The sequence below is a fragment of the Phoca vitulina genome, unplaced genomic scaffold, assembly GCF_004348235.1.
Source record: "Phoca vitulina isolate PV1807 unplaced genomic scaffold, GSC_HSeal_1.0 scaffold27, whole genome shotgun sequence".
NCBI classification, from domain to species: domain Eukaryota; kingdom Metazoa; phylum Chordata; class Mammalia; order Carnivora; family Phocidae; genus Phoca; species Phoca vitulina.
The window spans coordinates 26,614,361-26,634,402 of NW_022589730.1; the positions used below are offsets into that span (position 1 = coordinate 26,614,361).

A 20,042-nucleotide genomic window follows, 5' to 3' on the forward strand; every position below is an offset into this window, starting at 1 on the left:
GCCAAGGGCTCGATGTCACCTGATTCTCCATGAAGGGAGGAGAGGGGGCGGGGTAAGGAGGACAGCCTGCCCTCAGTCCCCATGAATAAGAGATGAGGCCCAAGGAGAAGCCCCAGGGCAGGTGCAAGAGGAGGTGGCTGACGACTGGGGGGGCGGGCAGAGAGCGGGGCCAGGGACAGGAAGGGCAGAGATAGGGCACCGAGGCTCTGCTCCGTGGCCGGAGAGGACAGGTGTGGACACAGGGAACCCAAGTGTGGGCTCTGGGCCACCCAGAGGTGGGCGCTCTCTCAGGGAGAAAGGGCCTCGGGGCCAAGAAAGTGCGAGGAGGTGGGCGCCGTGAGCCCGCAAGTGCCAGGAAGGGGCAGCCGGCAAAATGATGCCCCAGAAGAAAAAGAGGAGAAAGAAAGACATCGACTTTCTCGCCGTGTACGAGGAGGAGCTGCTGAACTACGCCTCAGAGGATGACGAGGACGAGCGGCAGCATGAGTACTACAAGGCCAGAGGTGCGGGCGGCGGGCCGGGCGGGGCACACGGCCCTTCCCCGTGTGTGGAGGAGGGATGGCAGGTTCCGATGCAGCCTCGTGCCTGGGGACTGTCCTCCATCACCTGGGAGTAACGGGCAGGTGTTCCCCTGGGGTTCCTGCTGTACAGTCAAGACCAGCTGCCCTTAGACGCAGACCTTAGTGGCACAGAATAGACTAGAATGGCAGTGCCCACTCTCTCCAGTCCTATACATCCCAAGAGCCAAGTTCCAGCCTGATCTCCACCCTGCAGCCTGATGGCCCCGAGCTCCCTGCTCTGCTCAGGCTGTGGAGGGGTGTGGGGCGTGGGGAGGGGCGTGAGGAGGAGGCCTGACCCCTCACCACCTGCCCAGTGGGAGTGGGGTCTGCTGCCACCCTGGTGATGGAGAAGGGGTCTGGGGCCCACGTGGGGAGGGCACTCACTGTTCTGCACCCCAGGGCTTGTCCTAGGCTCATCCTCCCCTGGGGTGTACGGGGGATGCTTCAAAGGGCCCCCCCTTCTTAGCAGGTAACCAGAGAGGGCTGGGCTGGGGATCCAAGAGTTCGTTTTGGCCAGCAGAGGGTTTTTGTTGGTTTGGTTTGGTTGTGTTTTGGTTTTTTTGCCTTTACAATGTTTTGAAAGATTTTGACTGTGAGTGCCTGGAGGCTGTGGATGGCCGGTTTGTCACAGTCTCCACCGCTCCCTATCAGTCAGATGAGATCTCATTGGTGCTGCCTGCCTGGTCCCTGAAGGCATTACATTCTCAGGGCTTACTCTGACGTGGCTCGCTAGTCCCTGGAAGCTCCAGATTCATTCAGTCATTCACTCATTCATTCATCCACCCATCCATTCATTCACTCATTCATTCATTCACCCATTCATCCATTCACTCATTCATTTCTGTCCATCCATCCATCCATTCATCCATCCATCCATCCATCCATCCATCCATCCATCCATCTATTCATTCATTCACCCATTCATCCATTCATTCATTCACTCATTCACACATTCATTCATCCATTCATTCAGTCACCGGGTATCTATTGAAAACCTGCCCTGTGTCTGCCCATGAGCTTGTTCTCCCTCTTCTTATCTTAACTTTGAAAGCCCGGCTCAGGGCCCCCTCTTCCACGGAGCCTTCCTTAATTCCAGTTCAACATGAGTTCCTTGCCTATATCCACTTCTTCATTGTTCCATTGCTTCACACAAGCCTGGTGTGTTGGGCTTGTAGCTTCTCAGCCACCCTGCCCCCCATGAAGGTGGAGCCCTGCTTTATTTGTCCTCTCTCCTCACCCAGCTCCCAGCACAGACCCAGGCTCAGAGAAGGTGGTCACCACACGGAGGCAGTGGTTCAGCGGGGGTCCCTTTCCTGGCAGTGTCCTGGGTGCCTCTCGGAGTGGAGGCGGGGGCTGGCACAAGGCAGGCCTGGGACAAGTGAGGCATTGCTGCCTTCCCCCAGTGCAGGCACCCCAAACTCAGACCAGTTAGTGGGGAGAGGTCTGTGGCTGAATGTGCGTGCAGCACCCTCAACAAGTACTCTCAGCTTCCGGGGTGGTCTCCCTAGCACACGTGGTCGCCGGGGAGTGCATTCTCAACCTCCTGGTAGCCACTACCCTGTCCACTTCTGTTCAGGGGCTCTGTGTGCCCCAGTGTGACTATCTCGTCCCTCACATGTTTGCTCTTCTTTTTACCCTTTGTCAAGCCTTTCTACTTCCATGCTCACATTTGATCTTGAAGATTTCTGAGAACAGTCAAGGCAGGTGTGATTAGTCCCATTTCACAGGTTAAGGACTGAGGCCCTGGAACTTAAGTGACTTGAGCAAAGTCACAAGTGGGAGAGAGAACAAGAATTTCAAATACCCTCTCCCAAGGCAAGTCCCCACTTCACCTCTCAGTGCCGCCACATAGAATGACCCTCGGAGTGCTAGGTACATGGAGAAGCTCTCCACTTGTCTTAACCAATGTAACCTTCACAACCACCCAAGGTGTAGGTCGCATTCTTGTCTTCTTTCTCAGATGAGGAAACTGAGGCATGGTGAAGCTAAGTAACTTGCCCAAGATCACAAAACTAGTAAGTAGCAGACTCAGAATTTGAATCTAGCTGGTCTGGTTGGTGCTTGCTCTCGACTGTGGTGAAAACACTTGGAGAAGAGCAAATCGAGGTGGGTGCCACGCTGACATTTCTCAGAGATGTGGGCCCACAGGCTCTCCAGACAGGGCAGGACACTGGCAGTAAATGTGGGTGATGCGGTAGTCACACACCAACCCCGCGGTGTCACTACCACTCTCTAGAACAACATGTTTCCTGCTCCCCTTGAGCTCTGGGTTCTTGCTTATCGGGGTGAGTATGATGGGAAAGAAGAAGGAGGAGGAAAAGGAGAAAGCTTAGGTTTCCCTCTCTGTTCTTCAGGCCACCTCCAGGCTACACTGGAGTTCACCAACGGCCGGAGGGAGCAGAGTGGCTCCCTCAGTGCCCTGAAGGAAGGCTGAGCCCAGTGCATTGTTCTCTTTCCTGGCTAAGACGGGGCCCTGAGGGGAAGAGAGTGACTCATATCAGAACATGAGATACAAGGGACCTCAGAGGCCATCCTGCACAAGCTTCCAGCCCTGGGACACTCTCCTCTTGTGCATCCCAGACAGGGGTTGCCTAGCATCTGTAGGGGTACAGTATCCCAAGGAAGCCTCCCTGAGAATATTGTTAATTGGGATAATGGCAGGCATGATGATGATGCTGTTGATGTTGGCGATGGAGAGGATGATGACGCTGATAGTGATGATGGTGATGATGTTGACAATGACCATGAAGGTGATGATGATGATGACCATGAAGGTGATGATGAGACGGTGATGATGCTGGCAGTCTACCACTTAAGGAATATATATCTTTCATCTGACTGTGGAAGAGTGTCTGTAAGATAAGTTCCCAGAAATAGAAATGCTTGAGTCAGTGAGAATGAGCACTGAAAATTTTGTTTTATCTGATTTAATCCTTCTCATAATCCTTCAAGGAAGAAATTATTCCTGCTTCAGAGATGAGGAAATTGAGGCTCTGTAGGAAATTTGGTTGAAATCACATAAGCAGTAATGATAGAATTGGGATTCAAATATTGGTCAATTTAGCTCCGTAATCTACATTCATTTCATTGATATTGATTCATTCATTTTCTCATTCATTCCCCCAGGTAATTATTTATTGTGCCCTTCCTGCTTGCCAGGTTCTGTGCTAGGAGCAACACTATGGTGCCATCAATAATTCTTTGTGCTGATCAGTGCACCTTGGGGTCCTCCCCTCCGGAGCCAAACAGAATCTTATGTTTTCCAACGGGATATTTGTCCTCCACAAGATAGTTCTTCAGCTATCTGAACTGAGTTTTTAATTAAAAATTTTAAATTAAGGAGTAATATATATACAGTACAGAACTTTCATAAAGGTACCACATGATGACTTTTCATGTATGTGCATGCTTGTGGAATTACCATTCAGATCAGGACACGGAACTTTTCCAACCTTCAGAAAGTTCCTTCACTCTCCTTCCCAAAGGTAACAGCTCTCCCAGTTCTATCAGTATAGATTAGATTTTTCCATTCTTGAACTTCAGATAAACAAAACCATACAGTAGACACGTATTTGTGTCTAGCTCCTCTTTCACTCAACATTCTGAGAGATTTACCCATGTTGTGACTTGCTATATAGTTTGTTCTTTTTTGTGTACTATTGTATTTTATAAATACATCATTTATTTAACCATTCTATTGCTGGTGGGCATTTGGGTTATTTCTGGTTTTTAGCTATTATGCATAAAGCTGCTACGAATCTTGTACACATCTTTTGATGGACACGTGCACTCATTTCTTTTGGATTTATAATTAGAAGTAGAATTGCTGAGTCATAGAGTGGGCATATGTTTAGCTACTGGTGCTTGAACCAATTTACACTCCCACCAGCAATGTGTGAGAGTGCCAGTGGCTCCACATTTTTGTCAACACTTAGTATTGTCGGTCTTTTTAATTTTAGTCATCCTGGTGGGTATATGGTAGTATCTCATTGTAATTTCAATTTGCATTTCCCTGATGAATAATGATGCTGAGCACTCTTCCATATGCTTATTGGCCACTTGGATATCTTCTCCTAGGACATGCCTGTTTAAGTCTTTTGCCCATTTTCCAATTTTATTGAAATCGTTTTATTGAAATATAATTACCTCATAATAAAATGCACCTATTTTAAATGCGCAGTTTGACAGGCATTGGAATATGTATACATCTGTATAACCATTAGCACAATCTATATATAAAGCATTTAAATTATCCCCCAAAGTTCCCTGTGCCCCTCCTTAGTCAGTTCCCTCTGCTTCCAACTCCAGGGCAACCATGTTCTGCTTTCTGTTCAAATAGATTAGTCTTTTCTAAAGGTTCATGTAAATAACATTACAGTGCATAGAGTTTGTGTCTGACTTCTTTTGCTCAGCATAACCTGCTTGAGATTCATCTACATCACATATGAGGGTAGTTCATTCCTTTTTGTTGCTGAGTAGTATTCCATTGTGTGGATATACCACAACTTCTTTATCCATTCATCTGTGCTTGGATTTTTAGGTTGTTTTCAGTTTAGAGTTATTGTGAATAAAGTTGCTATGAACATTTGTATGTAGGTCTTTGTATAGACATGTTTTTATTCCCCTTGGGTGAATACCTAAAAATGGAATGTCTGGATCTTATGGTAAGTGTGTGTTTATCTTTAAACAATCTGCTGTCCATTAAAAAAAATAGTGTGGTATCTGTTTTCCTTATTGATTTGTGTGAATTCTTTACATCTTCTGAGCATGAGTCCTTTGTTAGATATATGCATTCCAAATATCTTCTAGTTTGTGACTTGCCTTTTCATTCAGATAATGGGCTTCATTTCAGTAAGTCCAATTTATCAATTTTTTTTATGGCCAGTGTGCTTTTAAGAAGGAGCTGTGTGCACTTTGAGGCAGCTTCCTCATCCCTCTCACATCGCAGACTCTCCTTTTCTCCAAACCACACATCTCCAGACCTCTGTGTCCTTTCTCATGTGATGTGGTCCTAGAATTTCCACCATGCTTCTCATTCTTCTGTGGACAGTTTGGAAATGCCCCTGTGTATGTGCAAAGCCATGTGGGCAACAATTTAGGTCTGGAGTTGTCCCAGGGAGGAATCCAGGGCTTGTCTACAGATCAGGCACCCCTGTAGTGTAGACTATGAAGAATTAAGGATTTGCTTATCACAAGAGACAAGGAGTTGTGCAAATGTACTGCTTCCTCTCTTGTCTCACAGTGCCTTGATTGGGATCTTCATTAGAACCAGGGACTTCCAAAGAAAAGGCATTAATAGCAAACAATAGAAGGTTCTAGGAACCAAAGAGGGGAAATCAGTACCCCTGTCAAGAAAGGAGCCCTGACAAAGCTCTGCATCACTCAGCTCTGGGACGGCTCATCCTGGGCCTGCAATGATAGTGCTCAGAAGGTCAGGGGAGGTGAGGGCTGGCAATGCAACTGCATTCATAGAGAGGAGGGTGAGAGCAGGGGCAGGCTCTGAAGGCCATGTCTAGGAGGCATCTGGGTGTTCTGCTGCAAAGATCACAGACTAGGTGTCCAGAGGCCCTGGGCTGGGCTCCAGTGATGACACTGGGTGGTGTGTGACCTGGGCTTCCTGCCCCCACCCCGGTCCTACGGGTTCCTCACCTGTAAAATGAGCGTGCACCATTAAATAGAAGGTTTAGTCTTTTTTTTTTTTTAATTTTTTTATTGTTATGTTAATCCCCATACATTACATCATTAGTTTTAGATATAGTGTTCCATGATTCATTGTTTGTGCATAACACCCAGTGCTCCATGCAGAACGTGCCCTCCTCAATACCCATCACCAGGCTAACCCATCCTCCCACCCTAGAAGGTTTAGTCTTACAGCAGAACTTGGTGTGGGTCTGACCCTGGCTCAGAGGCTTGTGGGCTATAGCAGGGGTTTATAGAGACCTTTTGGCTGGGTATCCCCTGCGGAGCTGACAGGAGCTCTGGCTTCTCCAAGCCCATGTAGGATCCTGGGTTTTCTGATAAGCCTGTGATCTGTCTTCTTTTCTCCTCCAGTGTATGAGGTGGTCACAGCCACAGGGGATGTTCGTGGTGCAGGGACAGATGCCAATGTCTTCATCACCCTTTTTGGAGAGAATGGGCTCTCTCCCAAGCTCCATCTCACCAGCAAGTGAGTAGCAACTTGGCCTTGGTGGAATCGTGGGCTGCTAGTTGGGATTGATGCAGTTCTGGAACCCAGGGAGAAGACCCGTGTGTCCACAGGCATATTAAGTGGCATGGGGCCTCTGCTAAAGACAGGACACATGTCACCTGGGTCCTTCCCAATGATCTCCCGTCAACCTTCCTGTTGGCGTTCGTGTGAAGTAATGCCTACTTTGGATCTCAGAATTCCCAAGAATCATAATAGCTGTCCCTTGCTGTGGGAGAAGACACTTAGGACCAGGAACCCTGGGTCTGGGTCCAGCTTTACCACATAGTTGCCATGTCACTTTGGCCAAATCTCTTCGCATCCAAGGCCTTGGCTTCCTCATCGAGCATCTGGGAGCGATCATCCCCCCTTTACAAAAACCACAGGGCAGTAGAGAGGAGGAAACAAAATCATGCATTCAGAGGAGCCAGGAGTTTAAAATGCTCTGCGCCTGTGTCTCTCCTAGGGCTCACCATCACACGGCACCTGCCCGCCAGCTAACGCATACTCGAGTCAGGCACATGGACCCCTTGTGTGTGTACTTGTGCATGTGTGTTTGTGTAGATGTGCTCTGTGTGTGTGTTTGTGTGTACGCCTTGTGTCCTCCATGTCATTTGTAATCCATTAACAGCAGGGGCTGCTGCCTCTTCATTTTGATCCTCTCCCCCGACCACACACGAGCGCACACAGATACACCCAGAGCAAAACATGGGGACGCGTTAGCAGAGTCCTACAATTCCAGAGCTGTCTGGGGCTACGGCAGTGTCGTAGGCAGCTGGTTTGCAATCTGTGCCGAACGGAACTGGGGATCGGTCAGCCGATTCTGAGCCCACTGTGCCCCCATCCTTCCTTCCTCCATAGTAGCTCGATTTATGGTTGTCTTGCCCACCGACTTTCTGAGTCAGATTTTATTTGCACCAAGAGTCCTATAGCCAAGAAAAATGTGAAAATCCACTAAATTTATTTCAACTCATTCATGGGGAAACTGAGGCCTAGAGAGGAGGGGAGATGAGCTCTGAGTCATGGAGCTTCTAGATGGTAAAGCTGGTCCTCAAACCCCAGGTGATGTGGACATTTTCCTTGAGCACGGGCCCTGTGGCCCTGAGGGTGTGTGGGAGCTTCCCCTCCAGGCCTCCTGAGCCTCCAGGTTGTGACCTCCTACGGGGGGAGGGGGAGGCGCGGTAGGGGAGGCTGTGGAGCAGTGGGGCCCCCAGGCCAGGACATCCACAAACTCTGTGCTTCGCAGACTGACCCAGCCCTGCCTCCCAGGTTTGCCCTGAGCGTGGGCTGTGGCCTAAATGTGGCCCCATCGAGGCTGGTGTAACGTCCAATTTTGTCCATTTCTGCAGAACAGGGTACCCGCCTTCTTGTACTGCTTACCCTGCAGAGTGACTGGCTTGCGGAAGTCTTTCTCTCCAGTGATGTGGGCACGGTAAAGAGAAGACATGAAATGTCCATCCTCTTTGCCATGTGACCTCCCCCGAGCGCACTACTCTAGGGAGACGCCACTAGGCTCTGGGAAATCGGCCCCGGGTGGTTCCTGGAGTCCCCAGCCTGCCTCTCTTAAACAAAAAGAACCATTTTCTCCTTTCAAGGTGGTCCCTCGCTGTTTTTCCTACTTTCTTACACCTAGTACCCTTGCTCTTCCCCCCCTCACCGTTTTCATTTGTTGAAACAGCCTTTTGGGAAGGCCCCAGAGTCACCCTTCATAAGCCAGTAGGCAGGTTTGTCACTGAGTCCCCCTTCCCAGGAGCATGAATTCCAGGGACGGAAGGGAAGACTGCATCGCGGCAGAGAGAGGGACAGGGTCGGGAGGTCTCCAGGTGTCACACGTCGGCCAACATCTCAACGCCAGCCCCACGGACAGAAATCAGCACCCCCTCCCTGTGACTCGGCAGGTGTCTCCATACCTGTGTCGTGCTCCGGGTTGGGCAGCAAGGGCGGGGGGCTGGCCCGGACCCCGGTCGGCCTGGCCTGGAGGGCTCTGCAGGAGCCCGGGGGAGCAGATGGGTTCAGAGGTGGGGCTCATTTTGTAGCCCCCGCTGTCCATCCTGGGAGACTGGAGACGTGATATGCAGAGGGATGCCAGGTGGAGCGGACCGTGAGGGGAGGTCGGCTTCGTCCCTCCGGCCCCTCTCCCAGTTGCTTGCAAACAGAGCCCCGTAAGTGCTACGCTGTCAGGGCGGCCAGAACGGGACTTTACAGGGAAGGGCAGGTGATCTGGGCCTTGGGTAGTGAAAGAGACTCAGATGAGAGAGGGGCAGGAGGAGGGCACTTTAGACCCCAGGGAGCAGCTTGCAGATGCACGGAGGCGGCAAGGAGCCAGGAGGGGAGGACCGGGCTTTAGAAGGCCTTGCTTACAAGCTGATCAGCGGAGGCCTGACTTACAACGTGGCCAAGAAAGATTAATTTGGCCGCTGTGAGACCTGGGGAAGTGTCTGCAGAGACAATTGCAAAGACACAATGCTCACCACCCAAGATGCTTTCAGTTGCAAGGTGGAGACCTTGGGCCTGGGAGGGGAGCACCGCTTTCCAAGGAATTCCAGGCTGCTCGAGGAACCCAGGTGCCCAGGGCCACAGAGGTCACCTTGCTCTGTGATGTTTAGAGGCAGGCATTCCAGCCCACCCTTCACCCCCACCCCTGCCCTGGGGTCTGGCTCCCAATTTCTCATCTCGCTGTGGGCTGCTGTTCCCTCCTCGAGGCCCTGCCTCACCCCAAAGCCAACTCGTGTGTCAGCTGGCACCCAGCTCCTTTTCCTTGCTTTACACAAACACGCGCACACACACAGAGGCTACAGGGTGTTTTGAGTGTGTAGACTTCCCTGATACTCAGGGCACCAGAGCGAGCTCCCAGCACAGCAAGGCAAACGACTTGAAATGGAATCTTAGACAGATTCTGACGTCTGAAGATTAAGCCACTGCCTACCCCGGAATTTCTCCCCGGCTGCTTTCTCCACGGCGTGTGGCCGCGCCCCCTGACTCCACCTTCCTCTCCTGCGTCTCCCACGCCCTCTCTTTTCTCTCTCCCCTCTCTGTTCCTGCTCTGTCTTCTGCCTTTTCTCCTGTGCCCCCGGACTTCACCTGCCTCCCACCTGGCCTATCAGAATGTTTATTTCCCAATACAAAATAATTCTGCTGCAGTTGTCTGGTGCCCGATGTTAACATGCTGATTGTTCTGACCCTTGTGGTCCGGTGTCCGACTCGTTGGTACACGCGGGGTCCTCTGTTAGGCAGCAAAGAGAGTGGCACGTTCACTTGGATCCCCTGTCAGCTGACCTCCACCCCAACCCCACACCATTTGAATGTCAACAGCCATGGCTCCCAGAGGAAGGCCCCAGGCTCTGGGTGGCCTTCCCCGTTACCCAGGACCACCCCCAGCACTGGGTCACATGTTCAGAATATGGCAAAAGGATGGGATCTCATGCATCTTCTGGAACGCGGTTCTCCTGTTGAGAATTCACCATCTGAGTGTCAGAGAATGCCTGGCATTTTAGCCCGCTAGCTCTGCCAGGCTGGCAGCTAAAATGCCCTGTGCGGCCTTCACAGGCTCTCCTGGGTAGGGGTCCCCGCTGAATGGGCAGGCCCGGGCAGGGAGGGGGCTGCGTACTGCATTAGCCTTCATTTGCTGAGCGGCCAGGAGCCACGGGGCAGCCACATCCCCCCACAAGGAAACGTGAAGAAGTCTGCGTTTCTCATGTTTCCTTTGCCAGGGGACCCTCTGTCCTTTGGTACTTCTCTGTTGCCTCCAGTCAGTTCTCTGAAACCAACCGGTATTGCCTTCTGACTTCCCAGAAGTGGGTATTTCGGAATCTGACCTGTTGGGTGGCAGTTGGGGCTTCTTTGGGATTATCCTGGCCCCTCTGTGCAAGAAGAGAGTCCGGGTAGGTCTGTCTCTGCAGTCCCTCCCTTCCTTCCTCTGGAGAGAGGCCCTGCCAGGGAGATGTTGGGCCCCATCGCGTGAGCTCTGCGGACAATCTCTCCACATCCTGTGATACCCTGGAGCACCCCGCTGGGGTCCGGAGACCCTCTGCCCATCGTGGTAGACCTCTCTCTCCTGGTCTCCCTCCTTCCACCTCGCTTTCTAACATTTGTTGTCCGAGGGACTGTAAAGCACCATGGTCAACTATTAACAAACACAATGGGACGTCCGAATGCACGTGCCACCTGGTCAAGGGCACAGGGCCTTTCTGAAGGTCAAAGGCAGCTGTCGGAGCTTCTCCAGAAGGGGCTGTGGTCAGAGGCTCCCCAGGACACCAGCTGCTTTCCCTCCAAATCGCCCCCCTTTTCCCCTGCTCATCAGCACTGGCTGTTTCCCAAATTCCAGGCCCCGCAGCAGATGAAGCCTGACCATCCTCAAACTTGTCCCCGAGGATTCACGCCAGGCAGCTGCAGGCCATGGGGAGTGGAGGCTGCGGAAACGGGACTGCGCTGTGTTCATGATTGCAAATCAAGATGCGCTCCCTTCGGAAAACTTAAAAGAAATGTATACAGACAAGAATAAATAACCAACATTTCATAATAGTCTTACCATCTAGACACGATGTTTTTGGATAAATCCTTCCACTCCATTGTTTTTAAATGCAGTTGGCATCCTGCTGTGTTGGTCGTTCTGTTCACACATTCTATTTTTAATCTGCTTTTTCTTTTAAGCCTATATCGTAAGCCTGTGTCTGTTCTATTAACTCTTCTTTTATAACAGGAGTTTTTGACGGCTGCATGATATTCTTCCACATAGCTTCCCAGGGCCACTCTTTCCTAGGTCGATGTAGAGATATAGAGACTCTTGTCTCTTCTAAGAATGTATTTCCTTATCTCATGTTGAAACAGAAAATACCTCCTATTCACTTCTTTCCCATTCACACAATCCCGAGGCACAGAATCGATGTTCATGTGTTTTCCACACCATGGCACACCATGTAACAAAACATGGGCTGTGTCAGTATTCACTGTTGGAAGTGAGGTTCTGACAGGTATGTGCAGCAAGCCTGCAAATGGGTCCTTTCACTCGAGCAAAACTCCAGAAATTTCTAGCACTTTCTCCTCCTCACCCTCTGTGCCCCGACCTCAACTTGTCCCCTGAAAAGGCTGCCTCCGTGTCTGCTTGTCACCTGACTTCACGAGCTCTGCCTGCTTTAGGAAGGCCCGAGGCCTCATGCCTCACGATGTGCCCACCTTCAGGAGACTTCTCAGGACAGACTGTTTGCTAAAGTGGGCCTGTTTGCAGGACCACAGCTTCCGAGTCCGTAGAACCTTACAAGCCTTCTGTGGCTGAGAGAGTGGGAGCCTTGTTGCCTTAGAGAGAACGTTCTTCACTTCCCTCTTTATTTGGAAACACAGTAATGGCCAATAAATAGGCATGTGTGTTCCACGCTTTTCTTTTCCCCGGGGGCTGTGTGCTGGTGCTGGGAGCCCCGGCTGGGGGCCCGGGGGCATGTCCGCAGCTCTCTGGCCTGTGAGGGCTTCACTGTGGGGGCAGGAAGAGCCGTGAGCAGGCCCCACTGGCAGGGTCCCAGCCCACACAGAGGACGCAGCCGATGTCCGCAGGAGATTCCGGCTTCGGCTCCCGGAGGACTCCGTGGTGAGGCTGCTCCAGCCCTCCTGTGTCTAAGCTGATGGAACCTAGGATGCTCCTGAGTTTGGACTCACCTGGGCAGCTCGTTGAGGAACATCTCAGGTGTACTTGCTTCTGTTCACACCGTCTGTGTAATGCCAGATATGTATTCCCTCACCGCCCCACTCCCCTGGTTGCTGGTTTGGGTTGAGTGTTTCCTTCCTTGTTGGAATGGCAGGACCGTGGACCACCACCCAAGGTCTGCATCCGCTTGGGGCTGCCATTGCAACTCCCCCCAGCAAGAGCAAGGCAAGTGAGGAAAGGCCTGGGGGCCTGCAGACCCAAGAGCACCATGGCATTCACTGTGCCTGCCTTCCTCCTCCACTGTCCCAACTCAGAGCAACCAGAGCCCATTGGGTCATGACTTTGGAGATCCAGGTTCCGGTCCCAGCTCTGCTACCAGCAAGCAGAGTCCCTGTGTGTAAAATGGGGCTGATATTGCATCATACTTGTCTTAGTGACACATGGCAAGCATCACAGGACAACTTGACTGTGAAAGCAAGGAGTGAATACTGACCGACCTCGCCCTCTGTTGGAAAGGAATCTTAGAATGGGAGCGGTGACTCGTAGCACCTCCTGGGACTGGGACGGTGGAGGAAGAAGGGGGATGCCAGCCCTTGGCTCTCCTCCCGGGCTTGTGAGCCAAGTGCAGATCTGTGCTAACTGTGCACACGTTCATTGTAGGAGTGAATCTGCCTTTGAGAAAGCCAACGTCGACGTGTTCCGGGTGAGAACCAACAATGTGGGCCTCATCTACAAAATCAGGTAGGAATCTGGCCCCTGACCAGGGAGGGAGTGAGATGAAGGCCAGTAGATTAGGACCTGATGTCACTACTGACACTTTCTGGGTGTTGATTATTCCCTGGTGTCATTTGAGGGGTGATCGAAGGCCCAAATCTTTCCCCACCCCATACTTGCCCATTAGAGATTCACTTCTTTGGGTTAAGACAGTTTGAGACGCTGTCTCACAAACGTGGGAAATCGGCTCTGAGAGGCCCTAGCACAGTGCTCAGGAGCCAGTCCTGAGTCCGGATCACTGCGGTGCAAACGTCTGCCCCGCCATTTGCTAGCTGTGGGGCTTCAGACAATTCCCCTCCAAGCCCCACTTCCCTCACTTGTAGTAACGAAGTAGTGAGGACTCAGTGAGTTAGTGCTTAGATGGTAGCGGGCACTCAGCAAGGGTTAGAGATGCCAGGTCACATTGCAGGATGCCTCTTGATGCCCTCTGGGGGCGTTGGTGTGAGCATGTGGGGAGGGAGAACTCTATCTGCCTGGTTGCCAAGGAAGAGCCTTCAGTTGCCCTCCCTGTCCCCCCTCCCTCCCTACTACCCATGCCCATTCAAGTTCACGCCCATTTGTCAGGATGTCAAGGTCATCTGTGCTCTGACTGCGCCCAGGTGAGGGCCTGGATGGGGGTCAAATGCTTCCTGAGTTCAGTCCTGATTTGTCTTCCTCCCACTAGAAAGTATAAGACCATGAACTTTCCTGGGGAAGTAAGGGACACAGGAGGGCCCTGGCACTCGCTGTGTGAGGAACGGGTGTGACAAACAGGGAAGGGGAGGGTCGGGGAGAGGGTGTTGGTGTGGGGAAAGGCAACCATTACTCTGAGGTCCTACTGCGCTGGGCTCTCTGCCAGGCAGAGACATGCATCCTCGTGTACACCATCGGTCCGTCCAGACTGTGCTGTCTTGAGTTTGTGTTTGTCCCACAAACAGCAAAGATAGGGCCTCGCTGCAATGAGCAGGGAGGAGACGCTTGGCGCAAAGTGAGGCCATCCAGAGGTCAAGGTCTGGAGGAGACACTGACCTCAGAGGAAAAACTGGGCCTACCAAAGCATGAGGGGGACTGTAGGAAGTGGGGGAAATTTGGGAGGCCCGATTTTGAAGAGTGAGGATCTGTGCTGCCGGAGACAATGGCCCCTGGCCATGTGCGGCTACCGAGCACTTGAAATGTGGCTAGTCCAAATTGAGACGCACCGTATGCATATATAAACACACTAGCTTTTTGAAAATTTAGTAAAAGAAAAGAACGTCAAATATCTCATTAGTAAATTTTCACATGGTTAGGTGTTGAAATGATAAATGGATGAAATAGAAGACATTATTAAGATGAACTTCCCCAGTCCTTTTGCTTCTTTTTTAATGTGGCTACTAGAAAATCTAAGCTTACGTACATGGCTCACACATGTGGCTCATGTGATACTTCCACGGGGCCACGTCAGTCTAGATGGCCGGGGGGATCATCTGGGTGGTGGGACTAAGGTGAGTATCTGGGGGGATATGGGGGTCTGGGGGTCTGGGGGTCAGAGAGGGAAGGGAAGCTCAAGATGGTCCTGCTGCAAGCCTGGGCAATCCCGGATTTTCTGTGGAAGGCGTTATTACCTTGACGGTGATGTAACCATGTAACACTCATTAATAAGCACCTCTACCTTGCAGGGTATTCCCTTTTTACAGATGAGGAAGTTGAGGTTCAAGGGGTAAAGCAACCACAGGAACAAAATGATGGGACCCCTCTTTGGAGTGAACATTTGGGTATTCCAGTGTGGAAGGGATGTTGTCTCCGTTCTGCCAATGACGTGTGGGTGTCTGCTTCCGCCCCAGGATCGAGCACGACGACACGGGCCTGAACGCCAGCTGGTACCTGGATCATGTGATCGTCACCGACATGAAGCGGCCTCACCTCCGTTACTACTTCAACTGCAAGAGCTGGCTGAGCACGGTGGAAGGTGACCGCCAGCGGGGCCGTGACCTGCTAGCCAGCTTTGACCCCATGGACGCGCCCCGAGGTCAGTGCCGAGGCTGGCCTGCCCGCCATCCCTCCCTGCCCCAGGCTGGCCCGTGCCTCTTTCTTGCTCTGGCCAGTACCCTGTCCCCTTGCCACTCCTCCAGGGTCCTACTGTTGGCTAGGGCCCGGCTGAAGCCCCATCTCTCCATGTGGCTTTCTCAAGAGCCAGCTTATGTGCTCTGGGGGCTCAGGGGAAGGGGAAAGCGAGAGGACCCGGAGGCATGACTGAGGGGTGGGTGTAGTTCTGAGCATCTTCTGTGTTTGCAACAACTCTTGCTGATAGGTATCCGCCGAGAGTCCTCTCTGAGGTCAAAGGAGCTTTCCCTGTCTTCCAATTTCTTTGCCGTTCTTCTGATGCCCAAAGGAAGGGGAGCTACGGCCAGGGCATGGCAGAGGAGAATCAGAACTCACACCTTCCAGGGCGCCATCAAGCTGTCCCCATCTCTTCCTGATTTTATGAGGAAAACAACTAATTTCAAGTGCATCAGAGGCCTTAAATTAAGTCATTTTAGCTCCACGGGAGGCAGGGGGACAGATCATGGAAGAACACACACCATATCCCATGACCTATTTTATCACACTTTTGTCCCCTAAAGTGCTGACCTCACCCTACCTCATTATTGGACATATTTGCCTTTCCAAAAGAGGAGGCATCACATGTGGGTACCACCATCATAACACCTTGCTTGCCGAGAGTCATAGGCCATCGGAGGGAAAGGCATTTGGTAGCCAGGGAAAGTGACTTTGCCAGGGTCACTCAACAAAGCAACAGAAGGGAGGAGCACTCCTTAGACTCTGCCTTCCAACACGTGCCCTGTGGTCTCCAAATCCCATCCTCTCTTGCAACCCAGCTGGGCAGAAGGAAACATACCCCGTGTCCCACTGGGCTTCAGCTCTCCTTTCTCTGTCTACCTCTGATTTTCTCCCTTCCAGCTGACCTTGAACTTGCCTCATTCCTCTGTGGCCCCCATCATCATAACTTGCAACGTCACTGTTTCTTTTCTTAAAAAGATATGTTATTGATCTTTCTCTTCTTAACAAAAGCCAAATTTGATCATTGTAGAGAATTTAGAAAACAGAGACACATGCAAACATAAAAACAGAATGCCTGTAATTCTATCACCTGGATAAACATCACTGGTGACATTTTTGTGCACTCATTTCTAATCTTCTTCATGCATGTATAGTTTGAAAGAATGGGCTGGTACAACATCCTGTTTTAGAGCATGTTTGTTTCTATGCCATTAAATACTGCTCGACACCCCTGCTTGCCATGGCTCTAGGGAGTGTTCTGGTGTAGGGAGGTACCATCTTGGATTCACTGATCCCCTTATTGTCTGATTTACATTGTGTCCCCCTCTGCAATTTTATTGTTACTATAAACAATACACCTAAATCTTTGCACAGACAAATGATTCTTTCCTTAGGATAAATTCATAAATAGAATTTATAGGTCAAATAGAATGCACATGGTTAAGACTTTTAATGGGCATTTCCGAATTGCCCTAGAAAGGGTGCATCAGTGCACAATCCCACCAGCTGTGCAAGAGCACCCACTTCCCTCGCCCTCAATACTTAGTACTGTTTAACAGGATAGGAAAAGGGGCTTTGTGATCTCTTTGGTTATTGGTGAGGTTGGATATCTTTCATACGTTTATTGGCCATTTGAATTGTGTGTGTGTGAGAGAGAGAGAAGAGAAAGAGAGAGAGAGAGAGAGAGAGAGAGAGAGAATTGTCTACCCAAGCCCCAAGCATGTCTTTTCACTTGGGGTGAATGTCATAGATTTTCCCAAAGACTTTAAGTCTCTTTAATTCTTGATCCAGTGTCTTTGCTAGGATCAATCCCTAGCAAGTTGTCAAGCTGGCCATCTTCCTCTCTGCTCTCTTAGGCTCCCTTTTCTTGCCCTTTCCCACCATTTAGTTCCTCATCCCACCTTTTGCTTTGGTCACATGAAAATCCAGGGTTCCTCTGTTAGAAGAGCTTCTGAAAAGTCACCATTAAGAATGAATTAGAGTCACTCTGTGGTTCTCCAACTTTCCACAAGAATCATCCTGGGTGGTGTTCTTGCCTTGCGGGAAAGACAAAGACATCCACCGGTGCCATCCCTGAATCAGGCCGCCTGGGCCCCCCGCCCTTTTATGAGCTGGAGGGCACTGGATTTTTAGTATTTCCAGGCTGGATTCTGGAAGAAGGAATGAAAAATGAGATCTTCAAATATTCAAAGAACTGCATTGGTAAACAAAAGTTTAACTCTCTTTGCTTTTCACCTGGAATTATACCAACTTGATGTTTGGTTGCTGCAGAAGGTCTCTGATGATCCAAATGGGGAAGATAATTATTTCTTCATCCATGCAATTTGATAGATGAAAATACTTTAAGACATGGGATGTGGGCAATAATAGAAGGGGACATTTTAAGTGTATATTTCACCTCTTCACGACCCTCCAAGACATGGTGGATCATTAGTTGGATAGCCTTGCTCCCCTCTCCCCACCCCCAGGACCATCTGAAGTTCTGGCTGATAATTAGCTGGAACCTTCTTTCATTCCTGCTCTTCAGGGGGGGTAGGTGTTCTAGGCTGACCGACTGACCCTTTGACCGAGGTGATCAAAAGGTAGTGGCAGGGGTGGAGGGGCTGGACCTTGATCAGGTTTCTAGATGGTTCCTCTATAAGGGATCTCGTATATCATGCTTAAAGACACGGGCATGACGGGAGCTTGCCCTACCTGTGGGTGCCAGTGAGCTGCGGAGCTTTAGGACTTCTGTCCTGGACAAGAATGTCACCCTCCCTGCATGGAACAGTGCCTGACTTTTGCCATGGAGATTACTTTTACCTCTCTAGGGTTCTCTTTAAATGTGGGAAAGTGCCTAACATCTTCCTAAGCTGTTGGGGTGAATGCCTGGTCAGGGCCACCCTCTTCCTTCATGGATCCCACTCTGGCAAAGGTAGGCATGAGAAAAAAAAGAGACAGGAGGTTGCAAAAGAAGGGGGTGGATGACGGCCAACTCACAGTTGTGTGGATGGAAGATCCTAGAGACAAGTTCAGTTTCTCAGTGGTTCTCAGTTGGTTGGTAAAAATCTCTGCATCTGACACCTTAAGGAAACCGGGTATCAGGACCAACCCAAACATTTCACCTTTTGGTTTCCTCTGTGTCTGATTGCCAGGTCTTGGGGATCTGTCACTGGGGTGAGGGAGACAGGTTATTGTGTCCCCTCAACCACTGGAGGTTTCCAAACCCCAGCCACTCACATTCCATCTTCAAGATTTTTGCTTTATTCAAGTACAACAACTTCCTTTATTATTTACTTACTCTTCTTCTTAAGCTCACTTTTGGCAACTTGTCTATTGTCTTGTAAGTAAGTTTAAGAAGAAGGTGGATATTATTATCACAAAAAAAAACCCCTGTTATCATTTGCTATAAATATCAGGCATACATCAGCACATATTAAAACAAATGCACAAGGGTAGATAACCCTCTTGTATCACCATCAGCGTCCCACGTGCCATCAGTGGTGTGCAAACTGCATGCCGGGAAACAGTACCAGCCCTGCTCCGTGAGGAAGGGAAAGCAGAAATACGGAGGAGCGGAGGAGGGCTGGTAAGATATCTGGGCTCTCCTCTTCATGAGTCCTGGCTTCACTCCATCCCTACCACACCTTGGGGGAGGCGAGGTGAAGGAGGGCGGGCAGGTGTTAGTTACACAGATGAGTTAACTGATGCTCAGAGAGGGGGTGATTCATCTAATATCAAACAGCCGACCACAGATGGAGCTGACACTAGAATGCAGGGCTCCTAATTCTTGGAAGAGCCTTCCTGCCTGTCCCTGGGCAGAGCAACCAGCCTGGCCCCTAAGAGATCAGGGCCTGAGGGGTCACAGCTAGGGCTCATCGAGGGCAGAAGGACCAGTCTCCTACAGTCACAAGAATCCCTTTCACAGCGTGCATCCCCACCGGTTGCTTTTTTCAGCTTTGGTTTGAATCTAGCCTTTCTTGAGCGGTGGACAGCTCCCAATCACCCAGCTCAGCCATTCCAGTGCTAAGTGGCACTGGTTGTCAGAAAGATCTGCCAGAAATTAAACCCCAGACGGTCTCCCTGGGACTTCCTCTGCTTGTCTGTTGCAGTCCTCTGCTGACAAACACCCTGCACGTTTTCCTGTCTGCCCCTCAGCCGCGTGAAGACAGGCTGCTCTTGGCTTCTCCTCTCGGGGCACATGTCCAGCCTGCCTCGCTGAGCAGCTCTGGTTTGCCAGGGCTCCCCAAGAATGTACCTCCTAGGCAAGAACCCTGTGTTCCAGATGGGGCTCCTCAGAACAGAGTGCACAGGCCTCCCTGACTCCATCAACCTACTTCTTTTTAAAATTATTATTGTGGTAAAACCTATATAAACTTCACTTTCTTAACCATGTTTAAATGTCTCATTCAGTGGCATTAAGTAAATCCACAATGTTGTGTGACCATCACCACCATCCACCTCCAGAACTTCTTCATCTTCCCCAACTGAAACTCTGTCCCCATAAAATAATGACTCCCTGTTCCCATTTCCTCCAGCTCCAGGGAACCTCTGCTCTACCCTCTGTCCCTATAAATTTGACTCCTTAGGGATCTTATATAAGTGGAATCATAGACTATTTGTTCTTCTGTGACTGGCTTATTTTACTTTAGCATAATGTCTTCAAGGTCCACCCATGTCACAGCATGTGTGGGAACTTCATTTCTTTGTAGGGCTGAATAATAGTCCATTATATGCCTAGACCCTGTTTTATTTACCCATTCAGCGGTTGATGGACATTGGGGTTGTTTCTGTCTTTTGGCTATTATAAATAACGCTATGAACGTTGGTGTACAAATAGCTATTCACATTCCTGCTTTCATTTCTTTTGGGTACAGACCCAGCAGTGGAA

General features: G+C 50.4%; 1 protein-coding gene across 1 annotated transcript in view; it reads left to right on the forward strand.

Moving 5' to 3' along the window:
- The window catches only part of LOXHD1 (lipoxygenase homology domains 1), a 150,127-nt gene continuing 130,085 nt past the window's right edge, over positions 1–20,042 (forward strand). The window contains exons 1-4 of the mRNA XM_032422728.1: positions 1–503; positions 6,612–6,726; positions 13,040–13,120; positions 14,956–15,140. Of these exons, the coding sequence (XP_032278619.1) occupies positions 374–503; positions 6,612–6,726; positions 13,040–13,120; positions 14,956–15,140 (511 nt within the window). The 5' untranslated portion in view covers positions 1–373. The remainder of the gene's footprint in view (positions 504–6,611; positions 6,727–13,039; positions 13,121–14,955; positions 15,141–20,042) is intronic.